Source organism: Onychostruthus taczanowskii, unplaced genomic scaffold, assembly GCF_017590055.1.
Source record: "Onychostruthus taczanowskii isolate IOZ18803 unplaced genomic scaffold, ASM1759005v1 scaffold3, whole genome shotgun sequence".
NCBI lineage: Eukaryota > Metazoa > Chordata > Aves > Passeriformes > Passeridae > Onychostruthus > Onychostruthus taczanowskii.
The window spans coordinates 7296951-7323911 of record NW_024500349.1 but is presented as its reverse complement, the minus strand read 5'-3'; the positions used below and the strand labels follow the sequence as shown (position 1 = coordinate 7323911).

At 36.2% G+C, this 26961-nt stretch overlaps 1 protein-coding gene across 5 annotated transcripts in view; it reads left to right on the top strand.

Annotated features, from left to right (window-relative positions):
- The window catches only part of NEBL (nebulette), a 313090-nt gene that overhangs the window by 198929 nt on the left and 87200 nt on the right, over positions 1 to 26961 (top strand). For 2 of the 5 annotated variants that reach the window (XM_041408376.1, XM_041408375.1), the window contains exons 12-23: positions 374 to 484; positions 2299 to 2409; positions 3085 to 3195; positions 4065 to 4169; positions 7276 to 7368; positions 10591 to 10683; positions 11072 to 11164; positions 13146 to 13238; positions 15476 to 15580; positions 16666 to 16837; positions 20902 to 20994; positions 21960 to 22088. In XM_041408376.1, the coding sequence (XP_041264310.1) occupies positions 374 to 484; positions 2299 to 2409; positions 3085 to 3195; positions 4065 to 4169; positions 7276 to 7368; positions 10591 to 10683; positions 11072 to 11164; positions 13146 to 13238; positions 15476 to 15580; positions 16666 to 16837; positions 20902 to 20994; positions 21960 to 22088 (1309 nt within the window). The remainder of the gene's footprint in view (positions 1 to 373; positions 485 to 2298; positions 2410 to 3084; positions 3196 to 4064; positions 4170 to 7275; positions 7369 to 10590; positions 10684 to 11071; positions 11165 to 13145; positions 13239 to 15475; positions 15581 to 16665; positions 16838 to 20901; positions 20995 to 21959; positions 22089 to 26961) is intronic. The other 3 variants (XM_041408377.1, XM_041408378.1, XM_041408380.1) reach the window with 3 other exon arrangements.

The following is a 26961-nucleotide window of genomic DNA, read 5'->3' as shown; positions in this document are numbered from 1 at the left end:
ATGGAACCGAGGTAAGAACTGCAGCACTGCTGATCTGCAGAAAGAAAATGCTACTGCAGTGAAAATATCTGTCCAGAGACAGACAGACAAGGGCCCTAAACAGTGTGCTCATGCTGTATAGGACACATCTGGTTTTCAAGAGCACAAAAAAATAGTTGACGACATTGAAATCTTTTTACTTTTTTAACATTGTTCCTTTTCATTTCACAATTTTCAATTCTATTTCAAGTCTGAAATCTGTGCTTCAGCTAATTCATATTTCATAGAAATTTCAAAGAGACTCTTCAGATGTTTAATAAGTGGCATTTCTTTTCAAGATCTCGCGCAAAATAAGAACTGGTGAAATCTCTCTCTCTTTTTTTTTAATCCTTAGAAAGAGTATCGAAAAGATTTGGAAGAAGGAATGAAAGGAAAAGGAATGACAGTGTTTGAAGATACACCAGATTTGATTAGAGTGAAAAATGCAGCTCAGATACTAAATGAGGTATGTTATCCTAGTCAAGGCTATTAATATCACAGAAGGTTCACTTTGTGTTAAACTCAAAAGATTCCTTTTTTTTTTTTTTTTTTTTTTTTTTTTTTTTTTTTTTTTTTTTTACATAATCTGCAATGAAATATGTAAGTGTTGAGACTAGGGCAATTTCTGTTTTGCTTGAAAAATACAGTAAAGCTCTGGATAAAAAACAATGCAGAACAGATAATTCAGATTTTCAGGCAAGTAAAAGGACATTGGAGATTATTAGTGGTGTCAGTAGATCCAATATTTAGAGCTGGGCTCTGCTGAGGCTTTCCTGGCGCATGACTTTGGGTGGACTTCCAGACATCCAGGGCTGTCTCTGGAAAGCAACAGAGGGGCTGGAGGGTATAGGGACGGAAGAGGGAAGGCAAAGCTCATGCTGAATGTTATGCCTGGGAGGAATAATTTCAGAATTTTATGGATATATAAAAATCTACCTTACATTATTTATTTATTTGTTTATATATTTATAGTATAATATATATGTTTATTCACGTGCACACAGATATTGTTATAAATATACATGCACACATATATCCATAAAAAAACAGAGGGAATGCCATGGATAGGGCCAATCTGACCACTGTAAAGAAGTGCAGGAATATATAGCTGTAACTCCTGGGATTATCTTTTCCTTGGTGTTTTACGCAATACGAAGTTTAGAGGAAACATCTACCATCCCACCTTTAGCAGAGAGGAATTGAGGGATGATGTCTTCTTCCAGGTTAATTTACAATTCTTGCAAAAAAACATGGTTTGTGAAGCAGAGGGCTGTTTTATCAATTTATTTCCACATAAGTGAGACAGAGATGGAAGACTGAAAATCTTTTTGCTCATGTTCTTGTAACTGTTCAAACCATTGTATTGAGTACAAACACATATTCCTTCTTTTTCTAACTAATGTACAAGCTGAAAGTAATTAACAAACAAGAAAAGTAAGAGGCATTTAAAATTATATGTATTATATGTATTTACTTTGAAAAAGAAGAATTTTCCACAGGGAGAGATGACCTAGAATAGAAAAAAGAATCATTGTTACTACAGCACTGAAAGTAGAAATAGCACTGGCTGAGAATATGTTTTTATAAAAGAAAATCTACAACTACTGTATAAAATATTTCCATAATACTTTTTAATATAATTTGCTGATGAACAAGGAACATATCCTTGCTTGGATAAGCTGAAGATGAAATATTAATTTTGTTTTCTGGTTATTGGTTATTTATAATTTATGTCATGAGGAAAAAGCAGCAATCATGGATGAGGACTGCCACTTGGCTAATGGCTATGGTTCAGGAAGGACCTATTAAATGAATAAATTACAACTTCCTGATCTGGAAGTTCACTGGAAGCAGTTCTGTATGGTATTAAATTTCTAACATGTAGTCTGTCATAAATAAAATATTTTCTTAAAAGTAAAATGTGTTTCAATTAGACTGGCACCAAGGACAGACTTATTACACCATGTTCTGCAGAGCTGAACTTCCCCTTTACTTTAGAGGATAACTGTAGCAGGCTGCATGGGCTGATTTCCTCCCACCCTCTGCCACATTAAAATTTCATAGATAGAGATTTGTACATTCATTTAAGATCTTCTAAAAGTTTTCCTCCTGTAGTTTGTTATGTGTTTTTTCTGACAACAGCTCACCAAGAATCTTAAAAACTGTAACTCTTGCAAGTTTCGATTGACTCTAAATCCTAAATTTGAGTGTCTTGTGGAAAAAATCTGCTTGTAACTCTCTGAATTTTGTGAATATCGTATATAAATTCTGTCTTCACAGAGGCAATACAAGAAAGACTTGGAAACTGAAATTAAAGGGAAAGGCATGGAAGTTGGTCCAGATACACCTGAGATAAGACGAGCCAAGAAAGCTTCTGAAATTGCAAGCATGGTCAGTGCCTCTCCTGGGATGAGCTTTCCATTTGCCAGAATGCAGCAAATTATTGGGGCTGAGAATTCCAGGTGCCAATCTACCAATCTAGCCAGTACTGAACACACAGATTTTTCTAAATAGCTAATCTAAATAGCTGCAGAGAGTTGAACAGTTGCATAATCAGTGTAAGGGGGAAAGTTAAGACTTCCCAGAACTTACACCTTCCTGTCACCTTTTGCAGGCTGTGCTTGTTCCTCATGAGCCATGCCTGGCCTGGGGTGTGTTTGGTCACTGTGGGCCCTGCTGCTTTCAGGTCTAAATAGCTACTTATTTAGGTAGGGCCAAATGATAAACAGAGCTAGAGGGATGCTAAAGCATTATGACCTCAGTCTTCCAAAGCCCAGCAGATGGAGAAATTCTCACACGTGTCTGACTGTGGCTGCCAAAACTGCAGAGACAGGTAGATGTGAAAGGCTGCATCGGATTTGAAGGCAGCAGCCTGTTGAAAGAGTTTTTTAACCCATCAGCAACTACAGTGTAAGCATTGCATGGATAGGTTCTACAAAACTAGTACTGTTGAATCATCAGTTATTTGGTGGTTTATGAATGGTGGCCATTGAAATCACACAGATTAAATTGGGAAAAGATTAAGAATTTGGCTGTCAGCTGTATTTCCAATGCTATTATTTTCAGAAAGAATACAAGAAAGACTTGGAGAATGAAATTAAAGGAAAGGGAATGGAAGTGGGTACGGATACCCTTGATATACAACGAGCCAAAAAAGCTTCTGAAATTGTCAGCCAGGTGAGTACAGAATTAATTGATTTAAGATTACTTTGAAAGTAGAACACAGTGAGATGTTAAAACCATAAAATTGTCTTGAAATTTCTTAAGCTAAAGAAAGCAAGCAGTGCACAATAAAAATATTAAATTGAATAAACTGAAGAATATATTTTTATAATGTGACCAGTACTATGAGAATAGGTTTGAAGACAGCATGTACAGGGAGTTGTAGTATTATTTCTGTGTTTTCTGGGTTGGTGTTTTTTTTTTTTTTTTTCTTTTACAGTTTATTTTTCCTTCTGAAGGAATATAAAAAGGATAAAGAAAGGATAAAGGGATGCAATATATTCCAGAAATACAGTGGGTCAAAAGGGCTTCAGAAGTAGCAAGCCAGGTAGACATAGTCAAAAGCTGAGTGTTTTGATTCTGTGTAACAATGACTGCTTGACATACTCTGCTCAAAATATTTCTTATCTCTGTAGAGGCTTTCATAGCCATACTAAATTAATTTACATGAATTGAAATGTCTTAACTGCCTAATTCTTATTTGTTAGGCCTGTTATAGCATGTAAATTGAATTTAATTATTTACATCTACCTGTAGTTCTTTTCACATTACCAAATTACTTAATACATTACATACATCCTGACAGTGAGGGGAAGATATACATGAGGATACATTGTGTATGAAGGTATGTTATAGATGAGGATATATTGTATATAGGTATATATTTTAGTGTGGGGGCAGACAGTGGTAACAGTATCATGGAGAAGATGGGTTTAAATAAATACTGGACAGGGATGAGGAGGCTCATCAGCAGTAAGCATCTTTTGTGCAGTTTGTATATCCTGAGCCCAAAAATCATAGACATGTAAAAATTGTTTTTCCAGAAAATGTACAAAGATGAAGCAGAGAAGATGCTCTGTAACTATTCTGCTGTCCCAGACACTCCTGAGATGGAGAGGATAAGAAGTACTCAGAAAAACATCAGTTCAGTGAGTAATAGTGCTTCTCTTCGCTTGTAGCTTTTCAGATATTTTTTAGTTTAAATAGGCTCTCTTGTGCCACAGCGTAAAATAGGGAACTTATGAGTAGGTGTCCTTTGAACCATTTCCACAATTTTCCTGGAAAAAACTGTATCACTCATTTCTTTCAGTAAAAATAATACCCAGCTTTTCTAGGTGTGACGCTGTTATTTTGAATTTCTAAACCACTTACACCACCTTGCCAAGCCACAGTTATTTTTAAATGAAGATTTTTTTTCTTTTTCCATCAAGCTGTAGGAAGTACTTTATTTAAAAGGGAAAAAAAATCTAAGGCTTCTTACTACACATAAGGGATTTTTCATCTGTTTCCTATCACATGTACTGAGCATCAAGATTGGGGTATAAAATTAGAACAGATCAAATTTCATAAATATATATATGTAATGATTTTATATTACACTGGTTATATTTTTAAATTTTATGCTAGATTTAAGTTTCAGTTTATCCCTAAATATAAATTATGAGCTTAGATTTCTAAAATTGCCCAGTTTGGGATGTATTAAGTTTCACTTCCTTTTTGGTCCCATTAATGCTGCTGTTTGTAATTCTGCTTTTGCTCATAATATAACAGAGAAGAGGAGTAAATCTGGCCTTCAGAACAAAAGGCCAGTCAGTGGCTGGTTTTTAGGGCAGACTAAGTAATACTAATAAAGGTAATGATTTGAGAGAAAGGAATATGAGATACTTAAATATTTTTAGTATTATCTGACACACATGTTCCTTAGCTTAGAGAAATTCTCAGCTCTCCAGCTCTCAGAAGTAATTGAGAAAACTCAGTTAGTTTCTCCCAGAGGTGTTTGCCTGCAGCTCCCCTGTACAGCTGAGGCTTCTGCAAGGGAGTAAGAGCCTTTGGGGAGATTCCTCTCTGGGCCTGCTCCAGGCTGTGGTCATCTCCAGCTATCACCTGCCCTTTTTCTTCTTTTAAAATGAGGACAGCTGAAAGCTGCATCTTTCTAGAAGGAGCTCTTGACAGGCCCACTGGCCCAATTTTGCTTCCTGTCACCTGATGGCTCCTGGTTCTGAGTGGTGCCCCGCAGCATAGTGTGATGTGGTTATCCCCATTTCTCATGTCAGTGGTGTCCTGTCAGGCTAGGCTGAAACTCCCTGGAACAGAGGCAGCCAAGCCAGCCCTGTGATCTGCTTTCCTCCCTGCTCCAGCCTTTGATAGCTTTTGATGGAGTCCTCAAGTAGGTCAGTGGCTCTGGCAGCGTGGACTCACTAACATTTAGGTACCAGGCTTAATTAAGATGGGTATCACCACTTGGTTCAGCCTTGACAAGGCTCTGATCTGAACCCCTTGAGCCCTGTAGGCCAGTCTGAGCTTTCAGTGCCAAGGCTGACAATGATCCTCTTTGTTAGTGTTCTAGATAATAAGAAATGAAATGTTTTGTCTTCGAGGTGATTTGTATTTGCTTTCTTTTGTGATTGTCCTGTTCCTCTTTGTGAGCTGGGTCTTCCAAATGTAGGAAAGCAGTTTACAGCAGTGAATGAACTACCTTTTTTCTTCTTTCTCTATATTTTAGTCTTTCATCCTTCTGTGCAGTTTAGATGATAAAGGCAAATTATTACTGAGTGTAGATAGAGCTGGAAGCAGCCCAAATAGATAAAAAACAAATGACCCCTAATAATCTTATGATTTTTGGATTTTGTCTCAATTGTTTTTCTGCCTTATTTGACAAAAAATAACAAATAGCTCTGCAGATAAGATCATTGCAACTTTTAGCTCACAAGCTCATTTGGCAGATGATTTATAAAAGGATATTTACTTCACAGTCATCTCTTTTGTAGAAAAATTCCTGTCTGCAACATATTTTACCAATCCTTCCTTGGTACAGGAGAAAAGTATATTGTAGTCCAGTCCACAATATAAATCTTTATAACTCACATGATGCAGCAGAATTTTCAAGTTCTTACTCATAAACTGTCTCTGTTACCACATGGTAAAACAAAATTCTAGATTGTTAAGGGTTTTCTGAATATTTAAAATATTAGTTGCAGACATTGACTCTTCTCTAGAATATTTGGCAGTAGTATTCACCCCAGGCTATGGAGGACTTCAAGGAAGTCAGAGGAATTAATCAAGAATGAGGTTTTTAGTGTTCAAGGTTTGTTGATAGGAAAACTTAAATAAATTTCGATTTAAGAATGGCAGAAATACTAAACGATAAAGATTAATTTTATTAACTCCAGGATCAGACTTTTTTTACACTAATGGACTGGAAATACATACTAGAGAGGCAACAGCTGTGACACCAAATACTGAAAATCCAGTAAAACTTCAGGAGTTTTGCAGCATGAGCTGGTGCTCCATGGTTATTTAAATTGTAACCATGCTTGGAATTTGTGGAGCAGTTATTTACTATCTCTTTCAGTAACTTCAAATAATTGATTCTACTGATGTGCTTTGTGTTTATCCTTTACTGAAATGATTGAAATAGAATTGTATAAACAGCATGTGTATCTTTTGAGAAGTGAGTTTTGATTTTAGATACAGTCCTCAGTTTTCTGGCTTGAACCTAGGAGTCAAAAATTGCATGACTTGGATTGTAGCTCTGGTTTGTTGCGGTTATTTTTCCATGAATATTTCAGTTTTCTAGTTCATTAATTTAGAAATAATAGTAATGTCTGTTCACTTCTCATAGTATTTTAAGATCTGAAGACTACAGAAACCAAATCAAATCTGGCACATACATCTACCTTCAATGACATTGAAAGGAATGAAATTACTCAAGCATAAAGTCACATTTGTAAAACTTTATACATTTTTGTATAAATTTTAATATTTTTCCAAATTTGAATATGTTATTGCAAATACTTAAAAATACTGAGGTCAGTTTAAAGGATGAGGATATATTATCTGCATTACAGCTGAAAACAATATTATCATAGTTATTGACAATTAGTCTTATTTATGAAAAATTAAAGTATTTGCTTTCTTAGCAAGATTTATAGTCAGACCAATTTGGAACTTGGAAAATTGCCTAGCCCTTTTATGAGAACTAGCATTTGCATTGCTAACAGTCTCATAATTATCTTTTCTTTTGGGGAAATGAAGGTGTTTTATAAGAAGGAAGTAGGAGCTGGCACAGCTGTAAAAGATACTCCAGAGATTGAAAGAGTAAAGAAAAATCAACAGAATATTAGTTCGGTAAGTGCTATTATCATAAATTATTCTTATGTGAGTAATAGGTGGAGCAACTTTTTTTTTAACCATCTTGTTTACTAAAATGTTCTTGATTTTCATATCACACATCTCATTCAAAAAGTTGTCCACTGGATTTTGGATATAGAGCTCTATTCTAGCACAGCTAGAACTCCCCTCTACTGTAGTACTTCTGTGTCCAAAGGCAGAGATTCTAATTGAAACATTAAGTAAAATAAGAAAATATTTTAACTAAATATTTGAGGAAAGGGTTTTGGCTCTCAGGAGTGAGAAATCTGGCATGCATTTCCCCATATGACGTACTGAACAGCAGTTCTATTTGAGGTTAGAAAAATACCATGTGACAAAAAAGAAAATCTGTCATGTTCTGTTAGAACGCATGTATTGCATAGGACTTGATACAGTTTGTACTTAAGGATGAGAAAAGCTATGTCCAAACTTCTCCTGTATGAAAAGGTGGAGAGTTGGATCTTATTTACACGCTGGTGAAAAGTTGATCTGTGGATCTGATGAGATTAGTTCTGAATTGATGTTGTTTATCTAAGGATGCCCATTGTCTTTGGCACTTTAATAGGCAAATCAAAATTAGGTATCAAAATGAATGTTTTCCTCAAATAATACATTATCTTCTGATAAATATGTGGCAAAACTTGGAAAAAACCTGAAAAGTGACTGCCAAGCAGCGAAACTCTTGTAACTGTATTGTTCATTTCCTTGTTATATTTGGTGGGGACTCTTCTGGGACAATATTTATGTTTGTGACATGACTTTTCTAATTATTAAATGCTTTTTTAAAAAGTAAAGTTTAAAAGTAATGTGTAGACATGATACTATGTTGTGTTTAAGTATTAGTTAAAATGTGAATTAGGGTCTCTAGACACCTCATAGGATTTCACTGAAAATTCTCATAGGATTTCATTGTTTACTGAATAATGTTAAACACCTAATTTCCTACCAAAGTAAGGTCAGTAGAGAATTTCCAAAAAATTTTCAAAAGTTCATATTTTCCTTAAAATTTTTTTCTACTCTACCCCATCACTGTTCATCTTGTAATTTTGAGTCATAATGTAAGCTATCATGTGTCCTAAATCCTGAAATAGTTGGATATTGAACAGTTGAAACCTGCTGGTTTGGAAGCTGTTGAAGCTGTTGATTTTCTTGATTTGAGAGTGAGGTGTTTTTTGTTTTTTTTTTTTTTCTTGTTTTTTTTTTTTTCCTTGTTTTTTTTTTTTTTTTTTTTTTTTGTTATTTTGCTTTTAAATTTCCAATTACTACAGATATTTATTTCAAGAGTAGTCACACAGAAAGGAGAATTCTTACTCTAGTGCTTTTTCATAATACATTTCAAAGTAAAATGGAAAAATAGTGTACTTTGCTGTCTTAGAAATCCTGAATAGTAGTGAAGAGGGAAAAATGAAAGGTTGATTACTATGCTAGTAAACACATTTGAGGAAAAATCTACCAAGGGAAGTACAAAATGCATTAGTGGTGTAGTGGTACTATGTAAATAGCATGGCCTCTACCTTGCTAGTCTTTGTGTAGAGTTAATGTTTTGCAAAATGTATTTTATTACACATAGTGTACTTGAAATTACTTTAGTCTTGTATAATATGTATTAGAGGTGTAGCATGCCAAATTTCAAGGCAATGTACAAGGATATTTCAAATTACATGTCAGTGAGAGGGAAACTGTATTGTGCAGTAAGAGGGAAATAGTATTGTGTAATTTACAGGAGTCCCAAAGGAAGGGTAAATTACACCAATTTTGAATCCATTAGATTTAAATGTTTTACACATATTTTTGAATTTAGCCAGAAGAACTTGGGACAGCCTTAAAACTGTTTTCTGGGCTAAACAAAACTAGTGTGTGGAATGTGAAGCAAATTTTCAGTGAAAGCAACACCAGGACACCAAAATAACACTTACAGTACAACCCACCACACAAAAAAGTTCATTGAATCGTGTTCCGAAAGTGATCAGATTCTTCCAGGTTACATATGTAGGAGAAAAACATAAGAATGGTGTTTTCAAAGCCTAAAATACGAGTTGATGACAGCCAAGGAGGTTGAGCTCATCTCACCTGTTGTGATGATGGGTTTGGAAGAAGCCAGGATCTCACAGAACTTTCCAAGCAAGCCACAGATCCATGGACTGTAGCTGAATCTGAACGGAGAAGCTACAAATAACTAAGGACTTTTAAAAACCTTGTTTATATTTTGGGGCAGGCAGGATTGGACAGAGCACTGGGAAGAAGTGTTTTGGGAGAATCTATTTGTGCTTTTCTTAGTGTGAAATCTGTGAGGAAACCTCTGTGGTATGTCAGTCAATACCACAAAGCTGGGGTCTTATTAAAATTCAAGTAACAGACATTTTGAAGCATTTTAAGGATGAGTAGCTCTGCCAATTCTTAAACTTACCTAATAGTCTCTATTAAAAGACCCTTTTTTCTAGTGCTATAGTGTTTTTGCCAGTCCTAAACTGTCTGGACTGTAATTTTCCATTCCTTGTCTGTGCTTTGGGCTGGTTTGGTTTTATTTATTTATAAATTTCAGTCAAAACAGCTTCCAAGTATGAGCTTAGAGGAAAACAAGTTGTTTTGTCTATGCTATGAAACTGGGCGTTCTCCAGAAGTACCATGTCTTGAGAAGAAGAGTAGAAAATTAAATGTTAGGAAAAAAACAGTAAATATCTGACAGCACCTGCAAAGGCTTCAACAATCCAGACAACTGCATCCTCAACTGTGTGTCTCATGTGTTTTTAAAGAAATTCAATGAGACTGAAGCCATCCACCCTTTTAGGAACACCTAAAAGGCTTGGTTTCTGAAATGGACTGGTAGACTCCATAGCAAATTAATAGTAAGACCAAGTAATTTTCAAAGTGGCGTGGATCTCCAAGTAGTATATGCAGCATCCCAATTATGGTGAAAATGACCACAATCCCATGTGATGTATATTCCCACTGTAAGAGTTTTAGTACACGAGAATTGTTATAAGCACTCTCTGCTCTTTACATCAAACAAGATACATCAGAGACCCTAGCAGACTGTTTTAGAAATTAACTATAACTGTTGCTTTTCAAGCCAGTGGTGTTAGTAGATGTGGTCTGTTAGTGCAGTATGTGTAAGGGCAAGAGTATAAAGTGATAGATGTGTTTTAGTGCCTCTCTCTTCTTTAAATTGATAATGTTTTTGTAATATCTATTGTGCAGATTAAATACAAGGAAGAAATTCGGCGTGCAACAACTATTTCTGATCCACCTGAACTAAGGAGAGTTAAGGAAAACCAGAAGAATATTAGCAATGTGTGCCCCATTTTCATTTCTTGCACACTTCTCTCTGCCATATTAAATATGTTTGTGTCTTGGTGAATATATCTGTGGTGTTTGTGCTACTTTCTGTTTGTCCACAAAGACCAGTTTAATCAATTAATGGTAAAATGATAATTCCTTAGTCTTACACTTTGATCCATAAGAATGAGAGTGAAGTATTTATGTTGAAATAACAATTGTGTTTGAAATAGAAGAACTGCCAGAGGGTGAGTACTAAGTATTGTGTGGGAGGATGGGATTGATTATTAAGGAATGGTACTTTCCATCCAAATGCAATGTGCTCTTTAGTGATGTCTAGCACACTTACGTATTTCTATTACTTGGAAATCTCTGTTGTAATATCTTCTGACATGTTTGCTAGGTTCAGTACAAAGAACAGCTCTGCAAAGCTACACCTGTGAGTGTCACCCCTGAGATGGAAAGAGTCAAGAGGAATCAAGAGAATGTCAGCATGGGAAGTTGCTATCCTTTAATACTTGGTGTAATTTTTGGGTGCAGAAGATGAATACAAATTTCTGCTTCCTGAAACGGTGCCTTTCCTTTAGTCTGGGAGAAACTAATGTATTGTAACGTGTTCGAATTCCAGTAATGGAATTACTTGAAAATCTTCTCTTAGGATGCAATTGTGAGAAGGCTTTGCTTGGTTTGGGAAATGGCAGGTGAATCATCACATATTCTATTAAAGAAATGGCTGCAATGCTTTGAAATATTATCCTCTTCTTTAGATATTTGCAGAAAATCTTGACCTTTTTTTTTTTTTTAAACAAAATATCTGTTTCCAATTTTATTTTTTCTTTATTTTGTGAGAAATTAGCTACGGTTGTGCTCAAACTTCTGTTCTCTTACCTGTTGAAGTAAGAGAGCAGAAGGGAAGTCCGTCGGGTTCCTCAGTAACCTCCCAATCAGAATTTGATATTTAATGGCTGAGATAACCATTTGCAGGGGTACAGAGAAGAAGGCAAGGACTGGAGCGTGGTACTGCCTTCCTGCACTGATAAGTTGTACCCTGTTGATGAGTCCTTGAGAGCTGCCATCAGCAGCCGTGGGTCATGGGTCCACAAATAGCTACAGTGTTTCCCTAGGGTGCTTTCTGCTGCTTTCACCAAAATAATTTTGAGTCATAATTTTCAAGAATTCTGTCCCTCTAACTCAACTTCTGGATTACTGTTGATATATCTAGCTTTCCTAAAATGTATTTTGTTCAAAAACTGCTTTCCCCTTTTTCAAGCCACTGAAATACTGTAGAAATACTGTATAGTATTTCTACTCACACTGTTCTGTACTCTTCACCAATTTTTGTGTTGTGAAAATTTCACTGGAAAGTTTAAATCTTTTCAAGTCACTGGAATAACTTTGAGGGAAGATTTGTTTACTTCAGCCATTTCTAGAAACATTAATTCTTGAATAGTCATTTTACCTTTATAAATGTTAATTTGCAAGTCTAATCCATTTGATAGCCTACCATAGTTTTAGTAAGACATTAATTTTTCAATTGGAATACATTGATGTGGACAGACCAGAATTCTGTTGTGCAGGAAGACAATTACTTAAGCAATAGCTGCCTTACTGCCACTGCACTGCAGAATTATGAGCGTAATATATCTGCACAGTTCACCTTACCACTTAAACCCAAGAGCTTGCTTTTGTATGGAAGCATTTATTTTGCATAAAAATCTATGAATTGGTATGAATTTGTTGTCAGAATCTGTTACTAAATATTTACCATATCTGACTTCGCAGCATGTGGGGCTAGAGATGACATTAGATGGCTTGGTCTGTCAGTGCCACATCCTGTCCTGATCTGCTTTAGATCACTACAGCCTTGGGTGTGCATTTGGTTAATGCATTGTGTTGGGTTACAGGGTGATGAAGGGGATATTCCTACAGGAAGTTTAAATAAATGCATGGTGAAATTAGGCTGGATTCAGTTGGCAGTTGTCTGATGTACTGCACCCTCTGTGTTTAATCACCTTTGAATATGTAATATATAAAATTTAGAGCATAGATGGAGACCTTATGGAATTTCTGTGTCTTGATAAATATGTATTTACAGTGGACCTACCTGAAATTCAGGAAGGTCCACTATTTTTCGTATGATCTGCTTGCCTATACTGCATTATATGTGGCTTAACCCCATTCCAAATATGAGTTATTTCTCTGTAGAGCCAAGGACCAGTCTGGTAAATGCCAAGATATTGTGTGCATATGTGGGTATATATCCACAGAAATGCATTAATAAACAGTCTGTACATAAAAATAATTCAAGGTTATCTTTCAAAAATCAAGTTTTATAAACTTTAATAAATTTCAGATGCATTTTAGCTTTTCTGTTGTTTCCTGTATGACCTTTGAAGTAATGCATTTTTATATAAAACAAGGATATATTGCTATACCTGAAATAGTATGAATGTATATTTTATTCTGTTACATAATAGGTTCACTACAGAGAGCAGCCTGGCAAAGCTACTGCTGTGAGTGTCACTCCTGAGATAGAGAGAGTCAGGAAGAATCAAGATAATATCAGCTCGGCAAGTTGTTTGAATCTTTTTGTCATTCAGATTTTTCAGTTGCTGTAGAAATATAAACATGGATATGCTTTTCCTTTTACATTTGCTATGTCAAAGAAATCCAAGTACATCATTCACTGATGAGATATTGGTTTTATTCTTTGAGGACATGGACTGCATATATGTTCAACAAACACATTCAGGGATGTCTGGTTATTTTTGCAAAAAAAGTAAGTGGCTGTGTTGATGTCAGTATTTTTCAAGGAGAGAGTCAGTAGAGGTTGGTCATTCATTGCAGTAAAGAAAAAAAGGAAATGAGAATTTAACCTCAGTGCAAATGTCTTTTTTTTTTGCAATTCAAAGCATGGAAGCATACATTCCATTCTGTGACATGCCACCTCTGTTAGAGCTGAGTAGTTCTAAATAGGTCCAATGCTAAATACTAAAGAGTAAGATAATATATATTTCTTGGCTTTTATGGTAATAAAATGTAGTTGCTACTAAAGTAGTATAAGAAGTAGGAGACAGTTCTGTTAAGGAACACGGAAGATGTGCAAAAAGCCTGATGAAATAAAGGATAAGACCAAAAGATAAGACGGATAAGATAAGAAAGGATAAGATAAAGGATAAGACATTGCAGTCTGTCCTCAACACTGAAACAACATCCATGGCAAAGTCATTGCAGATGGTAAATAGAAGAGGTTTCATTCAGAATCACTGTGGCAGAAGAGAATTACAAGTAATGAACACTTGAGAACTGAGTGTAGGAGTGAAAAGTAAGTTGCATTTGTCAGGGAATATGTGTAAGGACAAAGGAATGGAATTTGACATTGTAACTGCATATATCTTAATAATGTTCTTAAAATGCTCATGAATATTTACCAAAGTCAATTATTTTTGAGGTGTGTAGTTGAAAATAAGAGGAAAATCTCACAGCAGTTCTAGTCTTTAAATAATTTTTAATTTGTGAAAATTAAATGTGTTTCTTCAAGTGACTCATTCATTTTGTTTCTCAAGGTTTACAGGGATAAATACTCCTCTATGTTATTGAGAAAGATAAAAAACAACCTATGTTGACTGTAATTATTCTGTCCAGAAAACGCCTTATATTCAAAAGCATATGTAGCTGAGTATATTTTCTAAGAGAATTTACTGGTTAATTAAGAAGGCTTTGAAGACTATGCAGTACCATATATTTTTGTTTCTTATACATTACTTCAAACTTAACCTCTGGAACACAGACACCAAGATACATATTTTCATGGGTGTGCTTTCTTAGCTAATATGTAATCTTAAGGAGGGTTAGACAGTTTCAATACATGGTTTTTCTCATCACAAACACATGTTGAAACATGTTTGCACAACTCATTTGAGAAGTAATACTTGGAGTGTGAAGAGATAGGCAAATCTAGGATATTCACTAGCACAGTGGACAGGTTACAGTGTGACATAGGAGCTAAGAGAGGCTGTTGGTAGAAGAATTCAACAAGACAGAAAAAACTGTAAGAGTACTCACTCCCAAACGAATAAGTAGGATCAGCTACTTTCACTGTTTTAGTATTTTGAGTGTGTTTTTTTTTTCTTATTTTTAACAGATAATTAACCTTATATCTTTACTAGTCTGTAAAATGCCACAAAATAAGCTAATCAGGAGAAATGTGATGTAAGAGATACAGGACTCACTGGTGCACAAAACTCAGAGCCCAAACATTTGTGTAGGAAACAAAATATTCCGATCTTCCCAGACATGTTGCTTTGTGTTGCTAGTAAAGACTAGCTATTGAATGGGAATTATAAGCCTTCCAAAGGATTAATCCTCTTGTAAGGATTGAATTCCCTGGATTTCTCAGGTAATCCCAATCCCACAGACTGTGTCTGTCTTGGTAATAAGAAGGTAGCTTATCATCAGCCATACAAACATGTTTTAATGATGTTCTGAGTCACAGTGGTGTTTTCTTAGTATTTATTTTATTTTCCAGTTGATAAATTAATGATTTTACTTATGTCATTCAAACAGTCAAAAATTTCAGATTTTAAATAAATGCTTTTTTAGTAAGTGATTGATGGGATAAATATGCCTTTTGGCTTACCAAAAGCTCATCTGTAGCCTCACTGTGAAATAATTTACTGCCACATGAAGAAAGAAGAGAACTGTTGGGCGTTGGGGTTTGGAAAGGTATTATTGCATGGTGTGATTCTCACCATCCTTCCTACTGCAAACAAAAAATTTCACCTGTGCTGTTGTTGCTGTTTTGCAGGTCAAGTACAGCAGTGATCAGAGGCAGATGAAAGGTAGACGTAGTGTGCTTCTAGACACACCTGAGCTAAGGCATGTCAAAGAAACACAAAACAACATCTCAATGGTAGGGTACTTTCTTCCTGTGACTAGAGCCTTCTAAGGAATGGCACTTGACTTCCACTGGATTTTGCCTTCCATTAATATAGGTAACTAATGAAACTCTCTCCTCAGGTATGGAAGGAATATTTTCTTACGCCTGTAGAGGGAGTGTTTGCTAACTGCATAGGAGTGTAATGAACATTTTCAAAATACTAATAAACAGTTTTCTAACAGTTAAATGTCCGTTCTTTTGGGGTTTTTTTTCTTTAAAAATGTACACACATCATTTGAGCATCACAATTTCACTGGATTAGGTGACACACTTCACCTTGTGCCTGTGCATGTTCCTGGTTTCTGCGTGACTTTGGTTCTTGGAATGAGTTGTTTTGTGTGCATCAGCTTGTGTGAGAATGTTTGTCAATTTAATGAATTGATGATTAAGTTATTTATAATGTAAATATGCGTAATCAGCAGTACTACCTTTATAACTCTTACTAATACTGGGGTTTTGTTCCAACACTTGGTGCTGTAACACTTTCTACTCTAATGTCCTTTTTTCTAATATTTTCTTTTAAAACAGGCAGTTTAGAATAACTGTTGTTCTTTCTAAAAACCTATTTTTAAGGCCAGCTGACATATGATAAAACAAAAGAGCAGAATATACATTTTGTGTGATACTGTGCAAGTAGTCAAAATTATCAGTGAATAAAAATTCTTAAGTTCTTTAGAACTACTACTGCTGGAATATTTTTACTGACAGATAGATTTGTCTGCATCAGTAGACAGCTATCCTGTCTTAGAGAAGAAAGGAATGGACCAGGTGACCTCCTGAGGGCAGGGCTGTTTTGTGTCCTGTGTGATAGTAAAATGATGCTTTGCTGCTTAAGCTAGTGCCTAATTCAGTATCAATGGAAAAGAAACGAAAAATTGATTATAAAATATAATAAAAACTAGTTAACGTGATAAAAAATACTTGGCTGGCCATCCAGCCTATCTCATGTGTATAACAATTCTGTTATGGTGCAAAGTCAAAGTATATAAGTATATATATCATAAACCAAACATATAATTGCAAACTTGGGAAAAATGTAATTCTCCTTGTTTTCCTAGGTAAAATATCATGAAGATTTTGAGAAGACAAAGGGCAGAGGCTTCACCCCAGTGGTAGATGATCCTATAACAGAGCGTGTACGAAAAAACACCCAAATTGTGAGTGATGCAGCATACAAAGGTGTGCATCCACATATCGTTGAAATGGATAGAAGACCAGGAATAATTGTTGGTAAGCTATTAAATACTGTTGGTATTGAAGGCATGATGGGGAAGATAAAAGCCCGTGTTTGTGCTCTCCAGAGTCCATTTTCTCTCTTTTCTCACCATGAAACTAATGGTTGAACTGCAGGTTCCATGTCAGCTTCTAGGGAAGTAATAATGGGAATGAATGGGAGATATATTGTCATTTGATCTGTAATTAAAAAAAAATATGGATAGTTGTTACTATTACTTTAAATTTGAATTTTAACTCTAAAAGGAAGGTCAAAATATCTACAATCTTAATTTTACACAAAAGAAATATGATTAAAACTGATTCTGCAAACTATCAATGTTTAAATTTTGCAGGCCAGTTTGAAATTTCCCCTTCTGTCAGTCAGTCATTTCTTCAGAATTGCACGTATCTATTTACCTTGTGTTTCACAGTTCCACACAGCTTTAAAAATACATCAAGCTGTAATTCATCACTAACTCATTAGATCTCTAGTAAGCCAAGTACCAGTGTTGAGCAGTGATGTTCTGAAAGATGGCCCAAGATAAGAATGGGTGTTCAAGGGGTAGAATGCAGATTAGATTTATATGTAAGAACATGGTGTTTCGTAAAGGTATTATTTGGCATAACCGTAATGAGCTCTATTTCAAAATTGAAGTGGATATTTGAAATTGCTGAAAAGTCAGCAAGTCTGCCACGGCAAAGGAAGCAGTAATATTTTTTTTTCTTCTCATTTCCTTTTGGGTTTTTTTGTGTCACTTTCTGTTTTTCTGTGCTTTGCAGCCATGTAGACCCCAGAGGATCTGTATACAAAAAAAACCATACTAAGATAGCACTCCAAAATTCTTCATATATAGTGAGAACAGTGAGGCTGACTTCAAGTTTGCATCTCAAAACCCAGAGAAATTGCAGGTGAAATGGACTAACTTGTTGGTCACATAGGCCATCCTCCTGCCTCAAGCAAGGTTAGCTATGTTATTCGTGGCAGATGCTTTTTCAGTCTAGTCCTTAAAATCCCTGAATAAGTCTCCCCCTCATAAGGAAGTGTATTTCTTTCCTTTTTTGTTGCCATCCTTTATGTGTCTGTAGCTATAGTGGCCTTATATGAGAAGGGGTTTCCCAAAAGTGTGTGTTGAGAGAGCTCTGCCTGGGGCAGGTGTTGATCTTCCATCACTACTCACTTTCATAGCTGTGGTGCAGCCAAATAAAAAGAAGAAGGCTTCTGTAAAATTGCAGTGTAACATTCAGTTTGCAATTTGCTGTTTAGTGTATGCTCTAAGCCTCTTGCTCTCTGCTGCATTGCATGTGTGCTGTAGCCCTGTGTAAGAGCCATGCATATAATCCCATGTTCAGCAGCTGAAGCCTTACTAGCACAAGCAGATTGGAATGAAGGACATCCCTGAGATAGATTCTTGAGCTGTAAGAACTGAAATATATAGTATTATTTATCATCTAAAATACTCCAGTATCAAAATACACAGAACTTCTTAATTTCCCATGCCTGCCAAACAGCAAAAATTGCACAACTATTTAAAGGAAAAAAGGCCATGACTATTTCAGCTAATGCGTTTTTGGAATAAAATTGCAATTATAGTATCTACTTGTTTAAAAAGAAGCAGTGAGCTCCCTGCTCGTGAAATGTCCTTGGCAGCTCAAAAAAAAAGTTGCAAACTGAAAAACATACTTAGGGCTCTTGTGGATATTTTTCGTAGCTGAAAATTGTTCAGCCAGTTAGGAAAAGTGTGTCAGAATCCCTCTGGTTGATTTTTAATGTATTATTGGTGAAGCTGGAGCTACTCTTTCAAATGCCTGGTTACTAAAATTAATGACACTGCTCTGGCAAATAGACACTAGTTTTAACCCTACTAAGCCATTCTAAACCCATCAAGATGAATTGATGTTGGTGAGCTTTGAGTCTGTTACTAAAGAGAAACCACAATTCTCACATGAATATAAGGATATTTTACCTTGGCCAAAGCTACCAGGGAATTAAAACTGATTTGTGTTATGTATTGCCAAGATTCAGATTCTGTGTCTGTTATTTCAGATTACAAAGATGGATAAAATCAATACAAATCAATGACTCTTGCATGGTACTGCCATGAAGCCATACTTATATTTTCACTTTCTAAGGCATGATCAAACAGGACAAGTTGGATGTTCACCAATTCCCCTACCCCTTCTCATGCCTCTCAGTACTTCACATAGTTGCATAATTTATCTCCATTAGGACTAGCACATGGTTTATCAAAAGATTTTTGCATTGGCTTTAATTTATCTTGGCAGGAAGGAGTTAGCACTATGCCTCACCTTATGGGAGTTGTGGTAGATAATGTGTGATGTACATACATTGAATGTATTCTAAAGCCATGGAATTTATTTTGTTAGCTCTGTCTGTTCTTTCCATTGCATTTAGGCTGTTAATAATTTGAAACATGAAATATTTGGGGTCCTCACAGTCCTGCTTTACCTACAATCCATTACTTATCTTGGTACCTCTCAAACCAGCAAAAGAACAAAGCTGGGAAGACAGTTTTTTCTTACTTCCAGTATATGGAGTAAATCTTGCAGCCACGTCTGCCCAAAAAGAAACTATAGTAAAACTGTGTGATCTGGTAGATTTGTGCTTTGACTGATTATATTTTACATCAAGGTTTTAGTTGAGATTGGTTTGAAGAGATTAAAAGATTAATTAATTTTAGACATATCAGATATCATAGAATCATTTAGATTGGCAAAGACCATTAGGACCATCAAATGTTACCATTAACCCAGGTCTGTCAAACCCAAAATCAAATTGTGTCCCCAAGCATCATGTCAACACATTTTAAATATATCCAGGGATGGTGACTCAGCCACTTCCTGGGCAGCCTGTTCCAGTGCTTGACAACCCTTTCAGTGAAGAATCTTTTCGTAATATCCAATATATAAGCCTCCCTTGGCACACTTGGGGCCATTTTCTCACATCCTGTCACTTCTTATGTGGGAGACCCACATCACTGACACTTGGGGCCATTTTCTCACATCCTGTCACTTCTTATGTGGGAGAAGAGACCTATTCCCACATCACTACAACCTCTTTCAGGCAGTTGTAGAAAATGAGGTCACCCTGAGCCTCCTTTTCTCCAGGCTAAATGCCCCCAGCTGCCTCAGCTTCTCCTCAGATTTGTGCTCCAGACCCTTCCCCACTGCCTTTCTCTGGACTCTCTCCAGCACCTCAATGTCCTTCCTGAATTCAGGGGCCCAGAAGTGAACCCAGGATTTGAGGAGTGGCCTCGCCAGTGCTGAGTACAGGGGAGTGATCACTGCCCTGGTCCTGCTGGCCACTCTGGTGCTGCTCCAGGCCAGGATGCCATTGGCCTTCTCGGCCACCTGGGCCCATACTGGCACAGGGAATTACTTGTTAAGTTCAAGAGTGGTTGTAATTTTATCCTGTGTGTACAATGCAGATTTCTACAGGCAAATTTGTCACCTAAGTTAATTTTCATGATATTAATTAAGAAAGGTAGATACTTTTGAGTTTACATGAATTAAGCAATCAGCAGAAATATATTTTGGATGAGCTATGGCCCTGATTCTTCTTCGTATGCTGACATGATCTCTGCTGTATGCAAAGGAGAGTCCGTAGTGTCTCAGTCAGCTGTGGAGCTGTACACTGCCAGCTGTCAGCTATAGAAATATACACTGCAGCATCTCCACACAAAAGGATGCTGCTGGTGAACCGGGGAAATAATCTTATAGCTCTGATAATTTTGGTTCTGCTACTGGAAGAGAGCTCTAATATGTGATAATTAACTCATTCCCATTTATTTAGACTTAAGAACATACTATGGTCATGTTTAGAAAATGCAGAAAAATTGGAAGAAAAAGTCTCCTTAGAGTAATGTCAGTGCTCAAAATGAATACACTAAGTTCTTTTAAGCAGGAAACTAAGCTTTCTGATCTCTTCAGGTGAATATCTAGGTATTTTGGTTAATTTCCAGATGAAGGAAATTGATTATTGATTGTTAAAGTTCATTCCTTTCATGCTTTTACTTCCTTTGTTGTTTGTCTGTCTCGTACTTTCTGTGCTTTGGAAAAAGATCTTAAAGTTTGGCGCACAGATCCTGGCTCCATCTTCGACATTGATCCTCTGGAGGACAATATTCAGTCTAGGAGTCTGCATATGCTTTCTGGTATTGCTTATATCCTGACTTTCCCGCAATTCAGCTTTTCATGTTTGTGAAACTAAGTTGATGCTGTAAATTTTCAGGTCAATATGCCAGCCATATGTTTTATAAGCATACTTGTAGATATATTTATAACTGTTGTAGTTTAAAAGCAGTATTTTATAGAAAATTCAGCCATAATCACATGTGGAGATAAGAAATAGTGAAATAAATCTTATCTTAAACAAGTTATTCATGCCACTTACAAGTAGCCATTTAAAAAGTATTGACCTACTTTGTCCTTGCTATAAGTAGAATTTTCAAATAGTTGGACCTTATAAAATTTCAGAGTTCTAGAAAGTGACCTATTTACAAAATTGATTTCTTTTCCATGTGCATTTTGCCTATATGGCACATGGCATTATGCTTTGTTCTATTATTTGCAACTCCAAGATGTTTATAATTTTAGGATACATGGAAAAGGAGAGAGAGTAATGTAATAACAGGGAGCAGGTTTTGGTTTTACAAGTTTATTGATTCTTTTCCTGCATAGGAGTGTTTATTTTTGAGTGTGTAATTTTTCACATGCATTTCCTTTGCTACTTTGGAACTTTAAATATTCTTTTGAGCAACATACAGCTGTATTTCCGCATGCACTTGTATGTATGCTGGGATAAAGGAATAATTTGATTTTCCATTGGAAATTTTTGTATTCTTCATCTTTATCCCTTCCCTTTCTGGTATCTTAATACTACCTTCCATTTATTCTATTCTTTTAAATCCAAGAACAAGCTTATTTGCATTAGATTTTGAAGCTAGCTTTGGATGCTCAAAATGCATACAAAATTGCGAAGAATTGACTTTTCTCTAATTTTAATGCCATCAGTGTATGAATAGCAGTGTTAGCAGTGGTGGGGTTTATGTTGTTGCTTGTCTTTGCACTTCCATCATCTATTTACTGTGATATTCTTTATTTCTTTCTACCTTTGTAGAAAGAGCAAGCCGTTACAGTAAGCAGTATTTGCATTCTACCAGTCTGGGAGATTATAAGTCAGATGGCTCTGACACGAACCCTACCTTTTCTTACTGCAGTGAGATAACAAGGCCATCTGATGAAGGAGGTACCCTTTATTCCCACCTTTTTCACTAACAACACTGTTGCAGTGTGTTGAGACTTCACAGGCCTGTATTAACTCCATATCCTTGTGTAGGCACAAGTAGAAACTGTAAGCTATTGCCTGATCGATGGAGAAAGGAAAGCAAGACTGTGCAGTTTCCGCATGCCATATTGATTTATTGTGAATTCTCTTTCACTGTTTTAGTAGTGCTGTTGGCTCCAAAGCCCTGTTAACTCCTATTTACAGTGCTTTAAAGAAAGTGTGTTGTGTTCTTGCACAATGCACATGAATCTGATTTTATTTTTTTCTCTTGAATGACACAATGTAATTGAATGAAATACACCTTTAATCTGGAAAAAACATATTTCTCTTGGGCTTTTCAGTGGGTAAATCAAGTATATCATAGTATTTTAGTGACTAAAGTACTTTTTCCCGTATTCAACAGTGCAGGTTTTTGTGGCTCTCTGTTTTTATCTTTAAATAAAATCCATGGAATTTTATTGTGTTCTCACTTTCTCTCATAACTAAATTTCCTCATCCTCTCAGTGGCTTGAGAGCCAGGCTTAACATTCAGCTGGGAAGTTCATGTAGTCTGTTATGGTTTAACATGAATTAATATTAGAATGCTTTGACAAACCTGCATTCTCGGGTACAAACCCACATTGTGCACCTGTTTGATGCTGTTGATTAGAAGAAAATTTAGGAAAATGATGAATAAGGGTCTAGTTATCCTAGTGGCATTGCAGTATGCACTAGGCTTGACTGATGAATTGAAAATATTTTGAATCATTGCATTCTAAATAGATATTTTTTAAAAAGAATGATTTCTGCTTCTCAGTTGTGAAAAAATGGGGTGCATTGGAAACGTTATCCAAAGGGTTGCTTTTTTTTCTTGTAGGAAACCAATTAGTTGCTTATACAACATTAAATTACCCATATTTTTAGAAGATTTTAAGGCATCTTAATTGTACCCTGCACTTGTTTATGTTCTCCCATTCACTGGAGTAATATGTTACTGTGGTGGTTGGTGCTTATGGAGTCTGCCTTTCTATGGGTGCTGTGTAAATGCATACAAGCAGCTCTGATTAAGAATGGGTGAGGAAGAAGGTGTTCAGACTGCAGTGCTAACTCTGAATAAAGAAAGAAACATATCTTTGATAGAAATGTACTGCCTTTTATCATGTCTGGCTATCTTTATTTGGTATTTTAACTATATTCTCTACTGTTTTAATAGATGATAGCAGTAATGCACATTATGTTGTTTTTTCTCTTCATGTGATGTTGCAAAGTGGGCTTCACAGTCCACTGTTTGTCTATAGCTGTTTGTCTATAGCTGTTCTGATCTTTTCTTTGGAAGTATTCCAAACCATTTCAATGTTGCTTTGTCACCTTGATTTGATTTTTAACAGGTATTTTTTACTACTTGAGAATGGGAAATGGGCTTTATTTTTGTGGTAGTTCTGGCACTAGTAAGCTTGCTTTTTGTGGCCCTATTTGAATGTATTGTTGTGGTGGTGTCTTGAATAGATCCTTCCCAAGATCAACATATTTTAGCAAGAAGTTGTTTCCATTTTAACCCAGCTGGCTAGCCAGGATTTGAGCACTTGTAGACAACTCCCATTGCAGGGAAGAAATAAGTGCTGCAGCTGAGTAACTGAAGATAATCCTAATGATTTACAAGAAAATGCCATTTCTGTGAACACACTTAGAAAGAGCTAGCAGAAGATAGCATCCTTGGCCAAAAATGCCAGTCTTTTTCATCCCATTCAAGAGGTCATTTTTCACATGGCCACATGACAAGTTTGCCCATGACCTTTATGCAATGTCTCTTATACCATAAATGCGAACCAGTCTATTTTGGTGAGATTCCATGGCTGTTTCTCATGGTATTAGTACTCTTAGATCAGCAGGGTTCCTCATTGGCCATTGTTCTATCTGATGGTGTGCCAACATCGAAGAGAGTTGCAGACCTGTAACCAATTTCACAATCTCTGAGTGTCTTTGGCCTTGTCTCATCATATTTCACATATTTCTGCATTGTTCAATTGTATTTTAGATACCTTTACTGATATTTGACACATAATTCAAATCTTTGCCTGCCACAGCTGATGGAATTGTGCTTTGGTTACCTTTTCCCAGCCCTTAGCTGGATCCCTGACTTAATACCAGATGTTGAAGGCTTATTCAGATCTAAATAACTCTTTCTTCTCTTGGGGAATTTCAGTAATAATATCACAGGGAAACTACTAACATTGTTCATTAGAATTACTTCTTCCTATTTTGTTCCCTGACTGTTATTGTAGATGATGATGTTGAGCTGAACCATGTGTCCTTCTCAGGGAGCTTTCTTTACAAAATCAGTAGATTTTTGCATGATGTAAGTCCAGAAAATTCCCTGTTCTCCATTTTAGAGTCTTGCAGGTAAAATGGAATAGGAAACAATTGTTAACACTTTCCAGCAAGCTAGTGCAGGTCATGGGCTTTCATTGTAATGATATTTTTGAAATTACTTTGCAACTTTATATGTCCTTTTTTACAGCTTCTTTCTGTGATGTTTTCTATTACTTCATTGTATCTTTGGGGATTTTTGCTGCACTGAACAGAAGTTGTTGCACTAGAGCTTCTCAGGCTGCCTGAATACTTTGTAATTAGTTATCGCCTAACAAAGATTATCTTTGTACCTGCAAGCGATTCTGTAGGACTTCACAGAATCACTGGGTGCCACATTTTTGCAAAATTCTCACCAGTAGTGAGTAATTATTTTAAACTTTGCTAAAAAGGAATAGAAGCTAAAGATTTCTTTCCTTTAGTCCTGCTGTTAACAGTGATGTTGCAACTTCTCAGGCATAGAACCTTTTACTTTCGGAAACCTTTTTCAGAATTTTTTCTTCAGAAAGAGGGGTTGAGATATATGGATGTCAGATTTATTTTTGCTTATAAAGACAGACCAAGCAGTTTTTTCTCCACAGAACACTAGGAAAAAACAGCAGAGTTCTGAAGTTTAGGTCTCTTTTGACAGCATTCTGTCCGAAAACTATCTCAACTGTTGTGTTTTGGGTTTTATTTAGATTCTTTATAAAGTCTTTTCTGTCTGCTCTGATTTTCCATGCAGCCTTGTACAGTGGTTTTCTCCCAGTTCCTTTCCACATTCACTGTCTTGCTCCCCTTTCTTCCCTTCAAGTAAAGTTTTGCCCTATTAGTTTGCATTCAGGCTCAAGGAAAGAATGATTTGTCTCAGTCATGTGGCTTAACACCTCTGCCAATCTGGCACTATTTTGGGAAATTTCTAGTTGAAACCTTCAGGGGTGTTTTTTTCATCCTTTGCATTTGGCCTTTCCTTTCTCTCTTTCTTTTTTTTTTTTCTTTTCTTTTTTTTTTTTTTTCTTTCTTAATGTCTAGTTTGTGTGCACACCTTTGTCTAGGTGTGCATCAGCATATTGACATGATGCATAAATTTTTTCCTTACCATAGGTTCGGACTTTTTCAGTATAAATGACCATTTATTTTTATTTTAAATTGTGTGTAGTCTGTAGATGGAGAAAAATAAGAGATGAGTGCCAGTTAATTTTCAGTTATGAATATATTGTTACTCTGGTGGGGAAGAAACATGGTTTCTTGGTTATTTTCTGTGTCATCACCATATTGTCTTAAAAGATAAATAGAAATTAGTGTGTAGGAGGTAGAAATCACTTTTGCAAACCCAAAACCACATGTAATGTAGGAAACATTAGAGGATATTAGAACAGAACTTTTGTTGTGTTTTAAATATGGGTGCTGAAATTTCATATCTTTGGTTGGAGCCAGCATGTTACTGGTTGGCTGCATTTGTGCTATTTTCACTCCTTCAGCCCAAGTTCTTCAGACTCAGTTCACCTGCTGCTACCAGACAAGTAGTGAGAATTAGCATAAAGGAGCCTTGATATGAGTTTAAAGGTCTTCCATTTTTTATTTTAATGAAAACAGTCTGCCAGCAGCACTCAAGTGTCTATCTTTGCCTGGTTAGTTATCTCCTTTTACTCACACTGGCAATCCAAATACACAGATTTCAAGAAACCATGAAATTCCACTTACTTTGTTATCAGCCTTAAAAGTAACCTGTAGATTGCTGTGAGAAAACAGAAATTTTTTCTTAGATATTTCACTGATATTACATAACAAAAAAGAACCCAGAAAAAATTGGTGCAAACAACCTCTAGGGAATAAACACAGCAAATGGGCATTGCTGTCAATATGACTCCAAAGTCTATGAAGACTGAAGAAAACACAGTGCTGCAGTCTCTTTCTTAAAGTTTTGAAGTCTTTATCTAGCTTGGAGTGGAAGTTTAATCAATGAGAAACAGTAAATCCTTTATTCTCTCACCCCAGTGGCATGTCCACATTGTGAGATATGAACCTTCTGAAGAAGAAAGGTTCCAGAGCAGCTGAGTCTGCTCCCCTCCCTTCCTTCAGACTCCAGGGGTTATCTTCTCCTTTCCTCACTGAGGCAGGAGCTTGTTGTAGGCCACTAGCAGAACTGCTGTTTGAGCTGCAGTGAGAGCACAGCCCTGCAAAGAGCACACACAGACCTTAGGTATTGGTGTGTGTCACTGGCAGCAGCCTTGTTCTGTGTGCCATCTCAAGGAGAGGCTTTGATTCCTCAGCCCAACAGTGACATTTTAAACATTAATTTCAAGGATGTCTCCTTCTCTTCCTCTAGCACACACCAGTATCTGTAACTGTATGTAAAATGATTGGATTTGCCTGAGGCTTTGACACCCACATGTATATACCACAGAAAATCCTAGGAACTCTGCTGCTGCTTCTGCTCCTGGTTAGTCTGGTCAGAAGACTACAAACTACTCAGATAAAATAGAGAAAATCCCTGTTCATTTCACAC